Below are 16,118 nucleotides of genomic sequence, written 5' to 3'. Positions count from 1 at the left end.
TTATATCTTGAGCGTTAGAAACAACTCCAATCATATGTTATTCTATGAACAAATATCTTAGTCAGACTCTCTGAATTAGGATATCAGAATACTGAATTTTAGAATACAATTACAGTGCAAATTATGAATATGATTTACAACTTTCTGTTGGTAACATTTTCCCCCATTCATCAACAGTCGTTTTCTTCAAATGGCGAACCAACGATGAAGTTTCGTGACCGCCGACTGGAATTCCTTGCCGATTCTGCCACTGGACTTATGTTCTATGACATTCAGGATGTCAATGATGCATACGATTGTACCAGTAAGAAAATTTGGAATATTTTCGAAGTAGCAAGCCCGTTGTCTTCAAGTTGTATAGGGAAATGAGGGAAAATTTCTTAATTCGATACATTCTAGTGTTGGATATCGAATAATTACCCGATACGTTGAACTTAGGGTGTGAGTCGTATTTGATACATTTGTGCATGTACCATATGCTCTCTGAAGTCAATCTAAAGCGAGAGAACGAGCTCATGATGATATATATGGATAAGAAAATGTAATGCACTGTAGTAACCAGTAATGACAAAATTTCACTTGTCAATGATACATGTAATCTTTTCATATTTTCAGAACCCTGCAAGGGTCCCAAAGGTGATACTCCCCTGAAGCAGTGTCAAAACGGAGGCTTCGTCATCCATACCTGTAACTGTCACTGTCCAGGTGGTCTTACTGGCACCCTGTGTGAGACCGCTATAACTGATGCAGGTACAAACTACTTTGATTATTAATTCTCTATTCATTGTTTTCTTCCCGTGGGGATCCGGGTTAGAATAGGCCCTCAGTACCCCTTGCTTGTCGTAAGAGGCGACTAAATGGGACGGTCCTTCGGGTGAGATCCGCTAAAATCGAGGTCCCGTGATACAGCAGGTGTGGCACGATAAAGATCCCTCCCTGTTCAAAGGTCATAAATATTCTCGAGAGGGATGATAAACACATACAATCAATCAATCAATCATCTCTGTAATCCATATTTTTGTTCTCTTAACTTTTTCGAATCGATTCTTAAGCAGTGGTGACGTCTCCATATGAGTGAAATATTTTTGAGAGGGACGTTAAACAATATTCAATCAATCAATCAGTAGGTCAAAAGTATGTAAGGTCTACTATGAATCCTCAGGATTTTTTAAAATTTAAAAACCGTTATTGAAAGAGTTTACATATATATATAAATTGTAATTGTATACTAGTTTGGTTAAACTCTTAGAGACATCCATACTCCTTTGCAAAAATGGTCCAATATTGTGAATAGTCGGGATGACCACCATTAAGCCATATTTGAAGTTCTTATGAAACAGAGTTTATTCAAAATCTTCTACATGAGAAAACTAAAATCAAATCCTCAACTCGACGACGTTTTATCTATTAACAATAATCATTTTCATTCGTATGTCGATTCGATATATCCCTGTGTACTCAAGATAAAAGATACCACAGAGTCCTCCAAATCTGCTTCGTACTTAAATATTTTATTGAAAATGAATATCAACAGCAAACTAACAACTCATCTTTATGACAAACGAGATGATTTCAGCTTCCCCATCGTCAATTCCCCATATCTATGTAGCAATATTCCATTATCACCTGCATATGGTGTTTATGTCTCTCAAATGAGTTTGTTCTGTGTATGATCAGTTTTTAAAACCGAGACAGGCTACTGACACTTACTGTCACTCCACACAGGATTTCACACAGAAATAAAAATGGCACCACCAACACCCAGAACGGTACCACCACACAGGACAGTTCTATGGCCACATATATCACTGATATGATCACGCAGATCCACACACATGACTTCAGCGCTCACTGAAGGATATACCTTTGAACTGACGACTACTGTAGAAACTGGTTTAACAAAACATGTGATCTCGCTCTCGCCTAGATTTACAGTGTAGTTACTCTCGCATACAGGTTATGGCGCATAATTAGGGACAAACTAAACGATTATGTACACAAATTGTCAGAGAGTGTTTAAATATGAACCAGAAATGTTTCCTAATCACTGTTCGGAATTGGTACCGTATAAGTTTTACATTCATACAAAGAAGAAGAAAAAACCAGCAAAACATATTTTTAAACTTTATTTGGCGAGTAGTGGCCGTTGCATACAAAAATAAAAATGGAAGATGCAAATAACAATATAGCTCTGCAAACCCACACAAATCAAGATGCTCAAAATTGACCACCTCGGGTAACTGCCAATTAATGGTTATTATATTAGAGTATGTTAAATTAACTCAATAGTTTGCTCACTTACACAATGAATTATGATAAGTGTAATCAATTTACTAACAGTGGCAGTTCATAAAATTGACAGTCACAGTTTAATTGCATAGAATACATGTAGGTTCAAGTTCACAGTCAATACAACAATATAGTCATTTGATTTGGTGTGCACAAATACCTACTTCACAAAAGAAACGCCACAGCAAAATTAACAGCAACCATTGTACTATCCTGGATCCCAACATAAGGAACAAGTACCTGAAATACAATATCACGTAGCATTAAATATTTATAATATGGTTTGAAGTTTCGGACAGATGAAATAATAGAGTTAATTAAAGCAATGATACTTTTCCCAGTTATTTCTTTGACTGCATTAGAAGAGGTCAGCAACAGAAACGAGGCTGATTCCGGGGTCAAAGGGAATTCGATACACCAAACCCGATCTAATCTAACTATACAATTTCTTTATTTCTCGAAAAATAAAGGCATTTCTTTTATATGATAAATATGATACCCATACAATAATGTGCTTGTCAAGTCTTCTGGTCATTCGGAGTAATGTGATTCAGTATCCCCATTTTTGAAATATTGACAACCAGTGGAAACATATGATATTCTTGAAAATCAGTACGTAACAGCGTTGATTTGTGTTGCAGAGTGTGGCCCGGGCATCATTACTTTAGCCGAAGGGGAAACAAAAACAATAACTTCACCTAATTTCAATAACGGAGGACCATATCCTACCGGGAAGAAATGTGTTTGGTTAGTAAAGGTAAGTGGGGGTCATTGTCCAGCAATATTCCGTTATGTCGCAACATAAGGAATATTAATTACAATGTAACATTTATACCACAATATGAATTATATCGCAGAAATTGTACTTATACATCTTGTATTTCTCTCATCTATTTCAAAAATGTTAAACGCCCTTTTTAACGGAAAACCTGCATTGTTAAACGCTCAGGCTCCCAAAGGAAAGAAGGTTTCAATGACGATAAATGAAATGGATTTAACAACAAATTATGGAGCATGTGATCACTGGCTGGAAATACAGTACAATTTGATTGGCCAAACAGGTCCAAGGTGAGCTGTGGGTTTTTTTTACCTCCATTGTGAGAAAGATATGTTAAAGGTTGAATTGCCAACAGTTTTCCAAACCTGCCTACTTGAAAACTCCACATATACATACAGCAATAATTTTACTTTAAGATAACATTAATTATATTCTTTGGGAATTAAATATGAAATTTCAGGCTGATTTATACAAACCTTTAAATCTGTCCAAACCTATGCGTTATTTAGAATATATACATGTAGATAAAAGCAATCATGTATTTGTATATACTTTGTCTTTTTTATCTACCAAATATGTATACAACAGTAGCTGGTCATTGAAAATAAAATGTTTCAGACGCTGTGGAAAATTATCCCAAGAGACATACGTGACATCAGATAATGGGGACCCATCCATGATGCTACTGAAATTTGATAGCGCGTTTGCCAAGAAAGCAACCGCTGGAAAAGGCTTTTCTCTAAAAGTGACACCTGCAGACGCAGGTAGATTTAAGAAAATGCATTAAATATATAATAGAGCTTAACACTAGTTATACTCCACTCAATGTGTTCACTGATATTATATTTCAGGAAAGTAAATGATAAATTTAATGCAGGTTTTTTTTTTAAACCAAGAAACCTTGAAAAACAATTAAGTATATGGCTTTCTCTGAAGATTTCCCTTATGTTGACCATTCATATATTCGGTATATCATGAAACTACTAAGTATTGTTTATTGTCTCTTTTCATTTAGTTCTTATCTATATGTATATAAATTGTGATATTTTCCATGCTTTGTGATATATGTTCTCGATATGTACATGTATGTATGTTATAGACAGGACCACAATGTAAACTAGTTTATATAACTAATTGTGCAATCCTGTATAAATAAAGGATATTATTATTATTATTCAACAAAAGCAGCAACGACACGGGCACCAGTAAGTGGAAAATCAACACAACAACCAAAAACTACTCCACAACCAACAACACCTAAACCAACTGTCCTATTTAGTTGTACTTTTGAGAGTGGTACCACATGTTTTCTGCAAGACATCACCTCGAAAGACGAATTTAACTGGTCTATAGGAAGTGTAAGTTTGAAATTTCTGAGTAACTTATGAAAATGTTGCATTCAATAAGGAAACATTAGCTTCAAAAGTCTGAACATATGTAAACTGGTATTTTTGCAGTTAGTGACATATTTGAGACCGTTACCTTATCTTAACTTTAGCTATCTTGAAAATACAATATTTATTGAGTCCTCCTCGTCGGGATATTTGTTTACCGTTAGAATGCGAGACTTAATTCAAAGTGATTAGAGACACGGATCATTTTTTTTTATCATGGCTGAATAATTTAAAACATCGAAATCGGCTGCCAAACAATACCTATTGGGTTATCTTTCTTTCCATCCAGATTGATTGATTGATTAAATATTGTTTAATGTCCCTCTCGAGAATATTTCACTCATATGGAGGCGTCACCACTGCCGTTGAAGGGCTGCAAAATTTAGGCCTATGCTCGGCGCTTATGGCCATTGAGCAGGGAGGGATCTTTATCGTGCCACACCTGCTGTGACACGGGACCTCGGTTTTTACGGTCTCATCCGAAGGACCGCCCCATTTAGTCGCCTCTTACGACAACCAAGGGGTACTGATGAGCTATTCTAACCACACGGATCCCAACGGCATTCTTTCCATCCAAATTGTAAGACCCATTTAAATTGATGAGATACGCAAGTTATCAATAAACGAGCGTTATCAATTTAGAAATTCCAAATTTATTTTTGACCTGATGTTGAAAAACTCAAATGTTATATTCACCTTGAAGATATAATGGATGCGAAAATTACGTTCCGTTTTTCTAGTCTGTTGAACCTCAACCAATAAGGAATCTCGGAATTATTCAAAATAAGGGTTCTCTCTCGGCAAATGGCTGTGCGTCTTGATTTGTTTGTTATGTTCTTTAATACAGGGTGAGACACCCTCAAACGAGACAGGACCCAGTAAAGCATTTGAAGGAACCAATTACGCTTACATTGAAGCATCTGGAAGAGGATCTGGTGATACTGCTGTGTTAGAAAGTTCACCAATCCAACCAATCCAAACAGGTATTGCACCACGCTTCTTTGTTTGCATCTGTCCAATAGTAGGTCTCAATGTCCATTGGCTTTTCATACACACCGAGTTTAGTTTATTTCGTATAATTGAATTCATGTGAATTTAATCAATGAATCTACTATTGAATTTTGGGGAGTTACAAATCGGGTGGGGGATGTTCTTGCAATACAATTCTTGTACAATATGTATTCTTTTGTTTTCAGGCGATCCAGTTATGTGTCTCTCTTTCGCATATCACATGTACGGCAGCAACATCGGCTCTCTTGACGTGATCTTCGATAATGCGACCTACTTTTACGAGTATGACAACAAAGGAAACCAGTGGAAACAGGCAAAAATTGATCTTGCAGCACCTGAATCTTCAGCCTCATCGGTATGGGTATTATCAGTATCAATAAGAAATGGTATTTGATCTGATTGTGGACTTGTATTTCAGATTCTCAATGTATACACGAGATAAATTTTAGCGAGCAATTGATATGGTGAAAATATTTGCCGTAAAATGACCAAACCGAAAAATTAAAAGAAACACACTTAATTAAGGTCTTCCGTAACAACGGAAGACCTTCTACTGATTGTGCTGGTTAAGATTATTCTTATTATTCTTTTTTTTTTCCTAGACGCTAACTTTGAAGCTTCATATCTCGCTCATTTCTGCATGGATTTTGCTCAAATTTTCAGGGTTTATTAACCTTACAGTACAATTTTGAAATCATGTACTACATTTCAGAAACCCCCTTCTCTTCACGAGTTATTCCCCTTTGAATGAAATTTTAGGGGCTTTGGTTTCCAGACAAAGGCTCCGAAACTGTATAAGCTTGAGCAAAAAATGCATTGAAAATGAAAAGTAGGAGCATTGTAGTTTTGCACATCGGTTTTTGTTTTTTGATTACAGCGTTCGAAATGGTGGTCGACAGGGTTCAACAATTAGGACGCCTAAAGGAGCAAAAAATTACACATATTTTCCTTTGTTTTTTTTAAACTAAAAATATTTTGTTAAGACGTGTAGAACAAAAGTTGTGCAAAATGTTAAGAGCTTTCTTTTGATATCCCTAAAAAGGGGCTGGTCCCTTAAATTAGGGATCTGGGGATCTTCAAAGTTTTCGCTTTATAACTGAAAAACGGTAAATATTTCGATATGGCTTTTGCTGGAAAAGTTGTTCTTTAACATCTTATATTGATCTCATAAACATAATATTTTGCTCGAGTATTGTGTTATATATGAGTGAAAAGCTTGACCCGCAAACAGGTAACCGTATCATTAGGTAGGTGAAAGGGGGGAGGGGGTATATGCGTATAACTTAAATAAACTTGCTTTAATTGATAAATCTGACTTCATGAGGTTATCTCTTCTACGTTTGTTATTAAAACAACGATATATTTAATTGCAGAAACAAACCTTCAAGCATAGAATAACTCAGTCAGTAACTACACGCATCTTACATACACCGCGGGGTATGTTTTTGTTTACAATTACGTAACCGCCTCGAGGAACCATTGCGTGTGAACCAGGGCATGTACACAAAGTAAACATTGTCACCCTAAATATAACACAGAATGTTATGTTTTTGATCATATTGGATTTTTCGAATAATTCAGTCTTTCCGGGGGATGTATATACTTGTTTATACGTCCCTGGTCTTACGTTTGATTTGTTTTAAATTCAAAACTCTAGAGCATTGAGTCAGGCATCAATTTTAAAATCTGCAATTTAATATACAGTTCGTTTCTCAATCATGTCTAATTGAATATGTGTTTAATATCGGAGATTCATCGCTGCTGGACTAGCGATCTGTGATTTCACACTACTTTAACTGAACATACAAGCTTTACTCAAATTCTTCGTTGTAAAAAAGAAATTGGATACATTTTACAAACATAACGAATTATTTCTGAACATGTTTTGAAATCAATAGTTTATAATCATGATTAAACCAAATCTAACATGGGTATACAATATCCGAAACCCATGGCCGACCAGTCTCATTTCAAATGATTTGTTGTTTTATTGTTTAAAAACAATGACTTTGATTAAACATTGATTCAGAGCTCCTGGTCCAAATTATGTAACTTCGGCACGTGCCCCTGGCGTGAAATTCATACGCGACTTATGTGCGCACTTATAATAAAATACTAGTATTCAAGATTTGAGAGCAATTTATTTGATTTGTATATATAAATAATTCAAACTCGATGAATTATTCTCTTCAGTCTGAATATTATGCTATCATAATTTTGTTGTATGATAAAATATTGGTAACAGCTATAAACCTTTATTGTATGTCCTGAGCCATAAATTTCATAAATTTAAATAGTAATTTTTTCTTCATTATTGGGACTGAAAAGTTAAATGCTCAAAGAATTTAATCCCACATACACGCGCGCCTCAAAAGACTGATTCGTGGAATGAGATCATACACGCATGTACTTGAGTAGTATAAATTTATTAAACACCTTACGATAAAAATTTATAGTACACCTTTATAGCTTCATTTCAATGATATATATTAAATTCTCAAACTATTTCATAATTACATACGAGAAGTCAGAATCGCCAGCGTAGCCAAACTACTTATATCGTTACAGTACTTATCTTCCTGTCACAGTTGATCATTTTCTTTTCAAAAACCTTTATTAACTTAAAACTTGTATTCGTCTTTTGTAAAATCACTGGATAAGTATTTCAAATAATTTTTCCCGGGGTGATGTTACGTATAATATATCAAGAGGGAAAGAAGGCGAAAGTTAGATCCCACACACACATACTCATGTACGGTAATCATTGTCTTATGACATATGGTCAAGTTCAAGGTTTTTATGTCACACAGCTCCGATGGAAGACCTCTCGTTGCTTTGCAACGAGCTTTGCTCTAGTTTAAGGTGTATATTACAGTTAATGGTATCTAGCAACCAAAATAAACTAAACAGTGTATGAACAGAAATAAACTGATTAATACAGCAAGGATGAAAAATTCAACGAAATAGCAATGAAAATTGTTAAGATATGTATAAGCACCATAGATAAACTGCTCGCTCCACTAAAAAACTTACCATTATAACAACGGAAATAAACTACCAGCATATAGCAATAGAAATACATGTAAACTTGCCTCTATACGTACGAGGTGTGATCAAAATGTTTGCGAACACGTTGAACACATCAAAATGAGTTTCCGAGTTTATTCCTATTTAAAGTAGCCCCTCCTTTTTGATGCACTTCTGCCATCGATCTACCCATGCCCGAAACACGTGATCCAAGCAGTCACGTGACATGCTTCTAAGCTCACTGTTCACAACATTCATATTTTTTTAAAGTAGCCCGAAGCCACAACTTTCCAAACCTGTAAATGGTGTGTGGGGGTTGGATGAGTGGATTAGGATTTCTATACCCAATGTTTTTATGGTGTTCACCACAACCCGACTCTTATACATATAACCAGGTGCGTTGTTCGGGTGCAGAATGAACCCGGTTTGAATCTAATCTAGGCGCTTTCTCTTTACGGCTCTCTTGATAACACGTGCATAGTAGTCTAAGGAGGTACAATATAAAGAATAATGTCGCAGAAAACATTTAGCATAACCTTTCCCACATACTTCGTTACACGTGGTTTCAATGGCGTCGGAGAGGATGAATGCTTCCAAATTGAACTTTGTTGTCTACTTTCAGGTTGATAGGAATGTACCCATGTTTCGTCAAATGTCATAATCTATTCATGAACAAATTTTCTTCTTCTGTGTATCTATTGACGTACATGTAAAACTGGCAGACATACCCGCATGTTCATTTGCTCCAGTAGAAGACAGTAAGGGAGCCACCCTGCACAAACTTGCCGCATTCCAAGTTTTCTGGTCAAAATAGCCTGAACAGTTCCATAAGACAAGATCAGCTGTCTCTGATAGTGACTCGCTGATCGTTCGTTACACTGTTGAACCTGAGACACTTTCCGTACTAACGTTCACTGGATTCCCAGAACGAACATCATTTACCCGTCTCCCTTTCCCCACTTAATCGCTTCATCCACTTACTTACGAAAATTTGGGAAAGTCCTTTATTGCCATAAAGAAGTATGTTATGAATTAAATTAATAAAGAATAAGTTTTAGAAATTAACAAATCTATAATTTTAAATATTATAATTGTAATAAATCAATAATAACAAATTATTAGCATCCGTGACTCAGTTACCTCTTGTTTTGACCTCGATTTCTATCGACATCAATTGGCCACTTCTTCTCAACTAGCTTCCTAATTTACAACTGCTCAGTTTACAACTATTTAACTTACAACTCCTTCAAATGCCAACGGACTTATATTTATACATAACATGTTTTTCCAAGACCCGGATGTAAACAACTAGGTAACTAGGTCACTATTACAATATTTACATGTTATATAGAGCAATACATATACAAGAAAGTATATCAATAATACAAGATAAACACAGAAACATTGGTTATTATACAAGATGTGCCACATTCTCAATATAAACACGTTTATTTCCAATTATAAAAAGGAAGATCGAGATATGCATGACATCGTCTGGTTTCCTGTAATTTCGAGGGAATACACAAAATAGTATTTAACGATTTCCCGATGTATTCAAGTATAAACAACGAAATATTTTTGAACTTGTGTGTTTACAATATGTCAAATGGCTGTAAGTCAGAATACAATTTTGGCAAAACCCCCAACATTGATACACATAAAAATGTGCTACACATAGATCTAAAACTAGCTTTTAACTTTGATTAGCTTCTTATTATACCCCCGAACGAAGTGGGGGGTATATAGGAATAACCCTGTCCGTCTGTCTGTCTGTGCAGATTCGTGTCCGGACCATAACTTCTTTGTTCGATGTGTCGAGTACCTTCATGACATTGACCCTTGATCTCAAGATCAAAATTAAAGTTGTTTTTTTTTTTTTTTTTTTTTTACAATGGATTCGTGTCCGGGCCATAACTTCTTTGTTCTTTGACATAGGCATACCATATTTGACACATGAGTGTATCACCATGAGATGATGTGTCATATACTTTCATGACATCCATATGACCTTGACCTCAAGGTCAAAATTAAAGGTTTTTACAATGGATTTGTGTCAGGGCCATGACTTCTTTGTTCTTTAACATAGGCATATCATATTTGACACATGAGTGTATCACCATGAGACGATGTGTCAAGTACCTTCATGACCGCTATATGACCTTGAACTTTGACCTCAAGGTCAAAATTGATTATAGGGTTTTGACATAGTCATACCATAAGACATGGGTGTATCACCATGAGACTATGTGTCATGTACATTCATGACCTCTTTATGACCTTGACCTTTGATCTCAAGGTCAAAATCATAGGTTTATGCCATGGATTTGTGTTCAGACTATATCTTCCATTTTCTTCTACAAAGGCACCCCATATTTTGACACTCAGGAAAGAGGTAATTTATACCTATTAACAACACCATTTGGGAGATTGGGGTAAGCGGGGGTATTCTTAGTGAGCATTGCTCACAGTACATCTTGTTAAACATACCTTATAAACTTTGTCATAATTTAATTTAACTTTCGTTTGCTCAAAACAGTTGTTATGACAACGAATAAAATGTGTATTGTATCCATGAATGTGCTTTTTTATTTTCAATTCTCGATTACATTAAAGATTAATGATTCTACAATGTATCTTGCACAGACAATTTTACATTGAATGATTGATACAAATACTGTCTCCTGGTTTTGTCCTCTTATTGCATAGCAGTAGTACTAGCACATTTTTACATTTGATTTCAGAAAAAACTATCTTCCTTGTTAGTAAATGTGTATCATAACGTTGACTGTTGTTTCTACCAAATTGTATGTATGCATCAAGCTCAAAAGTCTGCCAATAGCAATCAGATCCATAGATAACCATAAGATTATTATTCATGAGCTACATGTATGACGTCATAATGAATAGGGGCCTCCGTGGCCAAGTGGTTAGAGCATCGCGCTCAAAATCACACGGCCTCTCACCTCATTTCAAAATTAAGGATTATCTCCCTCATCATACCTCTTATCCTTACACGAATTTGACTCCACCTTTTTTTTTGGGCACGCTGTTTTTGGCTATATAAAGCTCTAAAACTTCATTGTTATTTCGGATTTCCAACATTTCGGTTGAGCATTACTGAAGAGACATTATTTGTCGAAATGCACATCTGGTGCATCAAAATTGGTACCGTATAAGTTTTACACATATATATACACACACACACCAGGCACATACCAGTTTACATGTATGTAACTGAGCTAGAGCTTCCGAAATAAAGGTAAAGTCATTTTCAACTATTTACTAAAATACTAAATTCTCTATACATATATCACTCTGAGCATTTAAATACCTTAAAACTCATAATTTACTTAAAAAGAAAATGTAGCAATATTCCATTATCACATGCATATGGTGTGTATATATCTCAACTGATTAGATACACCAGAGCTTGTTCTGCGTATGATCAGTTTTTAAATCGAGGCGGGCCACTGACAAACAAGTTGATGATGAAAGGATTCAACAGTCTCGTTTAAAGTCAGCATTTCGTAAATTTTATGGTCTTATAACGATCTAGTTTATCAATACAACCTATCATTGAGTCAAATGCTGTCTAACATGTTTCATACCAATTGTTAGGTCGTCAATATACAGGGCTGACGGCGGGTGTGACTGGTCGACAGGGGATGATTACTCCCCAAGCTAGGGGATGCTTACTACCCCAGGCACCTGATCCCACCTATATCTAGGGGTCCGTGTTTGCCCAACTCTCTATTGTGTATTGTTTATAGGAGTTATGAGCTCAGATTGATCACTGTTCACTTTTATCATATCTATAAATTATTTTATATGCTTATTTCACAGTCAGCAATATTGACATTTGGTCATGAACGTAGGTCAGCGATAAATGCAATTTGTAGATACTATGTATAGTAATAGCATAGGTTCACCCTATGTGACTCTACCAGTGATATTTTGTTGGCTTTAGATTCAGTTTGTGGGTATGTGTGGAGATGGATCAAAGGGAGATATTGCTATTGATGATATCAAGGTCGTCACTGGGGATTGTGGTAAGTAATCACATTTCTAGAACTGTATATTTGTCTTTTCCATATGAAAACACTATAATTTCCTGTTCAATTAACATACCAAAGTTATTTTCACTTCTTCATTGATTCAGAAACGTGCAGTTTTGGAAATTAAAAACCGAGCTCTAAATGGCAAGGGTTATTTTCACAAGAAGAAAGTGAAATAAATTTGAAACCCAACAGCATACAGTGAATAGTATGGAACTCAAATTTCAAGTTACGGCGCGGAAATAAGATGAATTGAATTTTGTCAGTGAAACAGAAACAATCCATTCATATCTTTCAAATCCAAAGGGGTTTATTGTATAATTCTTTTTTATTGATGATCCATGTGGGTCCCAATTTTGTTTACGTGGCAGACGCGGTCACTAGGTAAAGATGTGATTGTACAGCAAGCTTCACTAGAATTCTTCGGATATAATTAAAAGTAGTTGGATGACTGAAATAAACAAAACTTACATGTACCATGCGTTTCAAAACATGGCGAGAATGCCCAGTGAAGTAGACTTTGTATACTGGTCGTACTTGTATGACGTCATCACAGCACACTGCTGAGAATGAACCTGACTTTCATCAAGACTTCTGCTATATTATATATATATATATATATATATATATATATATATATATGTGTGTGTGTGTTGGAATCAACATATACATTTGTACATTTATATTTGTATAATACATGTATACAAGTATAACGGTAGAAAATGTTGCTGCAAAAAGAAACATTTTAAAAACATCACTATGTACATGTTTAAAGCTTACAACAAAAATGACATAGATCCTTTTATTGCAGGTGTTGCATCATGGTAATAAGCAGCATGAGTTGAAGATCCACTAAATTTGCTACTGTTCTTCAAAGCCTTCCATATCAATAGATGTAATTCATGATCCACCGTGCATTACAACAGGACATTTTAACTTTGTGGAATATGATTGTAATTGTTATAGATAGTAAATTATATCTGTAATTGCTATATTTCTAATAAAATCTTTCTCTTCATGCCGCCTGTTTTCTTAAAATGCGCACTACAGATCATGAAATGAAGTAAATTGAAACTCTCCTCAGTGTCAAAATCTCCCGTTTCAAAAGACATCTCATTTATTCATGCTAGGTGAAGATAACGAACAGTGATCAATCTCATAACTCCTATAAGCAATACAAAATAGATAGTTGGGCAAACACGGACCCCTGGACACACCAGAGGTGGGATCAGGTGCCTAGGAGGAGTATGACTTTCTCATTATTTTTATGCTATTAAATCGCGCCATATGATGTCCTAAGAATAATGTCACAATATATTTTGACTCCTCTGTTTCCAATTTATTTCTACTGCAATATTGCTTTGCGTCATGTAAAATTCCTATCTTCTTTAGAATTATTCACCAGATTCCATCACTTTTCTTTTACTTATCAAGTATAAAGAATAAAAGTAATTTCTATTCATTTTATACCGTATAAAGTTAATGGAGACAAATTATACTTTGCGGTTAAAATGTACAATGAGAATCGAGACAAAGGCATTAAAATAACAACTGTTCAGTAGACATTTTCTTGTCTATCTTTACATTTGATATTGGGTGAAAGAATGACGTTGGTCAATTTCATTTTGATATATTCCAAGTGGTATGTGACTACCTTGACACATAAACAATGATTATTATGGATACTCCAAAAGGGCCCTCTGTGGCCTAGTGGTTAGTGCATCGCGCTCAAAATCACACGGCCTCTCACCTCTGGTCGGCGTGGAATCGAATCCCGATCGCGCTGGTAAGTGAGAAAGTTTCCCAGTTTACTTTCGAAAGGTTGGTGGTCTCGTCCCATGTACATTGTATATGGTTCTCTCTTCAACCAATAAAAACTGGGCACCACCAGATAACTGAAAAATTGTTGTATGTGACTGAAAACGGCATAATAATCAATCAATCGAGAGAAAAAGGCATGTAAACTAATCGCCACTAAACTGTTTAGACATGGTAATTCACCTGATCAGTAATGGCACACTGATTTTTGACTACGGATAACTCCGTTTACCTGATCAAGAAATAGGGCTCACGGCGGGTGTGACCGGTTGACAGGGGAAGCTCACTCCTTACTTGGGCACCTGGTCACCCAGAGGTCCGTGTTTGCCCAACTCTCTACTTTGTATTGCTTGTAGAAGTTATGAGATTAATCACTGTTCGTTATCTTCACCTTTCTTTCACCTACCTATCCACCTAATTTTACAGATATACAATCTGAACTCATCGTTGATAACTGTTCATCCCTTTATAGGCATGAATTGTGCCCCTTTATTAGCTGACTTGTTTTTGTATCCTTATGAGGGGGAATTTGTTCAAAAGAGTGAGAAGAAAACAATATCTTGCTGTATAGGTTAAACATTATTTTGATGTGATTAGGCAGCAAGCTGAGCCTATATAAGCCTGATCTTACTGTGACCTTCAATTCGACCTTTGTATACATCGACGACGTAAAATTAGAAAATACAACTTGACATTAGTCTGAATGTTGTTTGTCGTCTATCATACCAATTGTAAGGCCCTTTTTTACCTACTGATTATAACTACGGACTACCTCGTATACCTGATTAAGCTCTAGAGCACAGGGCGGGTGTGACGGTCAACAGGGGTGTTGCTAAAACGAGGGACGGAACGGAATTTAAGAATTAGAATGATTAATGTAGCTAAGATAATACCAAACATCTGGAAAAAATACTTTATTATGATTAAAATTAAAATTATAGGAATTTGTTTACAAGCGTTAAAACAAATGAATCTTATCTTAAAATTCTGCATCATAAAATGATTAAGCGAAGGTGTTGGCGAGCACTGACACCTATTGGTAGATAATGGAAAGAACACACGTGGTTTATATACACCCCTTCCAGTGGCAACACGTCTTTAACGCACATTTACATACTGTATGTAGATTTACAAATAACAGTGGCGGATTTAAAGGGGGGCGCAGCCGGCGTCCCCCCCCCCCCAAATTTTTTTTTTCAAATTTAAGGTAAATTGTGGTATCTTGTTTAGAAAAATGTACTAAACGATGAAAGAAGCAATAATTTCTTCCACCCCCGGAGAAATAAATGACAAAATCTTCTGATTTCTTGCATTACTTTATTGGGAAAACTTAATGTTTTCGAAAAACCCTTAAAATTTGCTTTATTTTATTAATTTCACCTTATAAAAATGATAGAAAATGGTACAAATGACTAATAGGAGACATATTTCAAGCCCTATAAAATCTGTAAAATCCAGGAGCTTCCGGGGGCTTCACCCCCTGGGCCCCCACCAGGGCTTCACCTCAAGGCGGCCCCCAGCCCCCTGCCTCATAAAGTGGCGTCCCCCGTAACTGCAATTCCTGGATCCGCCCCTGAATAATACCGTGTATGTGTATACTTACCACAGTTAATGTGGTGTGCATATAACAACGACAATTCATGATCTTATTAATTCAGCAAATCAAACATCTGGTGTTTGATTATTATTTCTTAACTAACAGAGACTTAGTGACCACAGCACTCCGTACCTAAATAGGGAGGGCTT

The 16,118-nt window shown here is 35.8% G+C and overlaps 1 protein-coding gene across 1 annotated transcript in view; it reads left to right on the top strand.

Moving 5' to 3' along the window:
• LOC130047327 (blastula protease 10-like) overlaps nt 1–9,160 on the top strand; it is a 51,570-nt gene extending 42,410 nt beyond the window's left edge. Inside the window, exons 9-18 of the mRNA XM_056142007.1 lie at nt 178–304; nt 616–750; nt 2,520–2,525; nt 2,931–3,056; nt 3,249–3,357; nt 3,686–3,831; nt 4,226–4,425; nt 5,309–5,444; nt 5,658–5,827; nt 9,122–9,160. Of these exons, the coding sequence (XP_055997982.1) occupies nt 178–304; nt 616–750; nt 2,520–2,525; nt 2,931–3,056; nt 3,249–3,357; nt 3,686–3,831; nt 4,226–4,425; nt 5,309–5,444; nt 5,658–5,827; nt 9,122–9,160 (1,194 nt within the window). The remainder of the gene's footprint in view (nt 1–177; nt 305–615; nt 751–2,519; nt 2,526–2,930; nt 3,057–3,248; nt 3,358–3,685; nt 3,832–4,225; nt 4,426–5,308; nt 5,445–5,657; nt 5,828–9,121) is intronic.
• The last annotated feature ends 6,958 nt before the right edge of the window (nt 9,161–16,118 follow it).

This window comes from Ostrea edulis, chromosome 6 (genome assembly GCF_947568905.1).
Source record: "Ostrea edulis chromosome 6, xbOstEdul1.1, whole genome shotgun sequence".
Classification (NCBI taxonomy): Eukaryota; Metazoa; Mollusca; class Bivalvia; order Ostreida; family Ostreidae; genus Ostrea; species Ostrea edulis.
The sequence above is the reverse complement of the archived record's forward strand: the minus strand, read 5'-3'. Positions and strand labels throughout refer to the sequence as shown.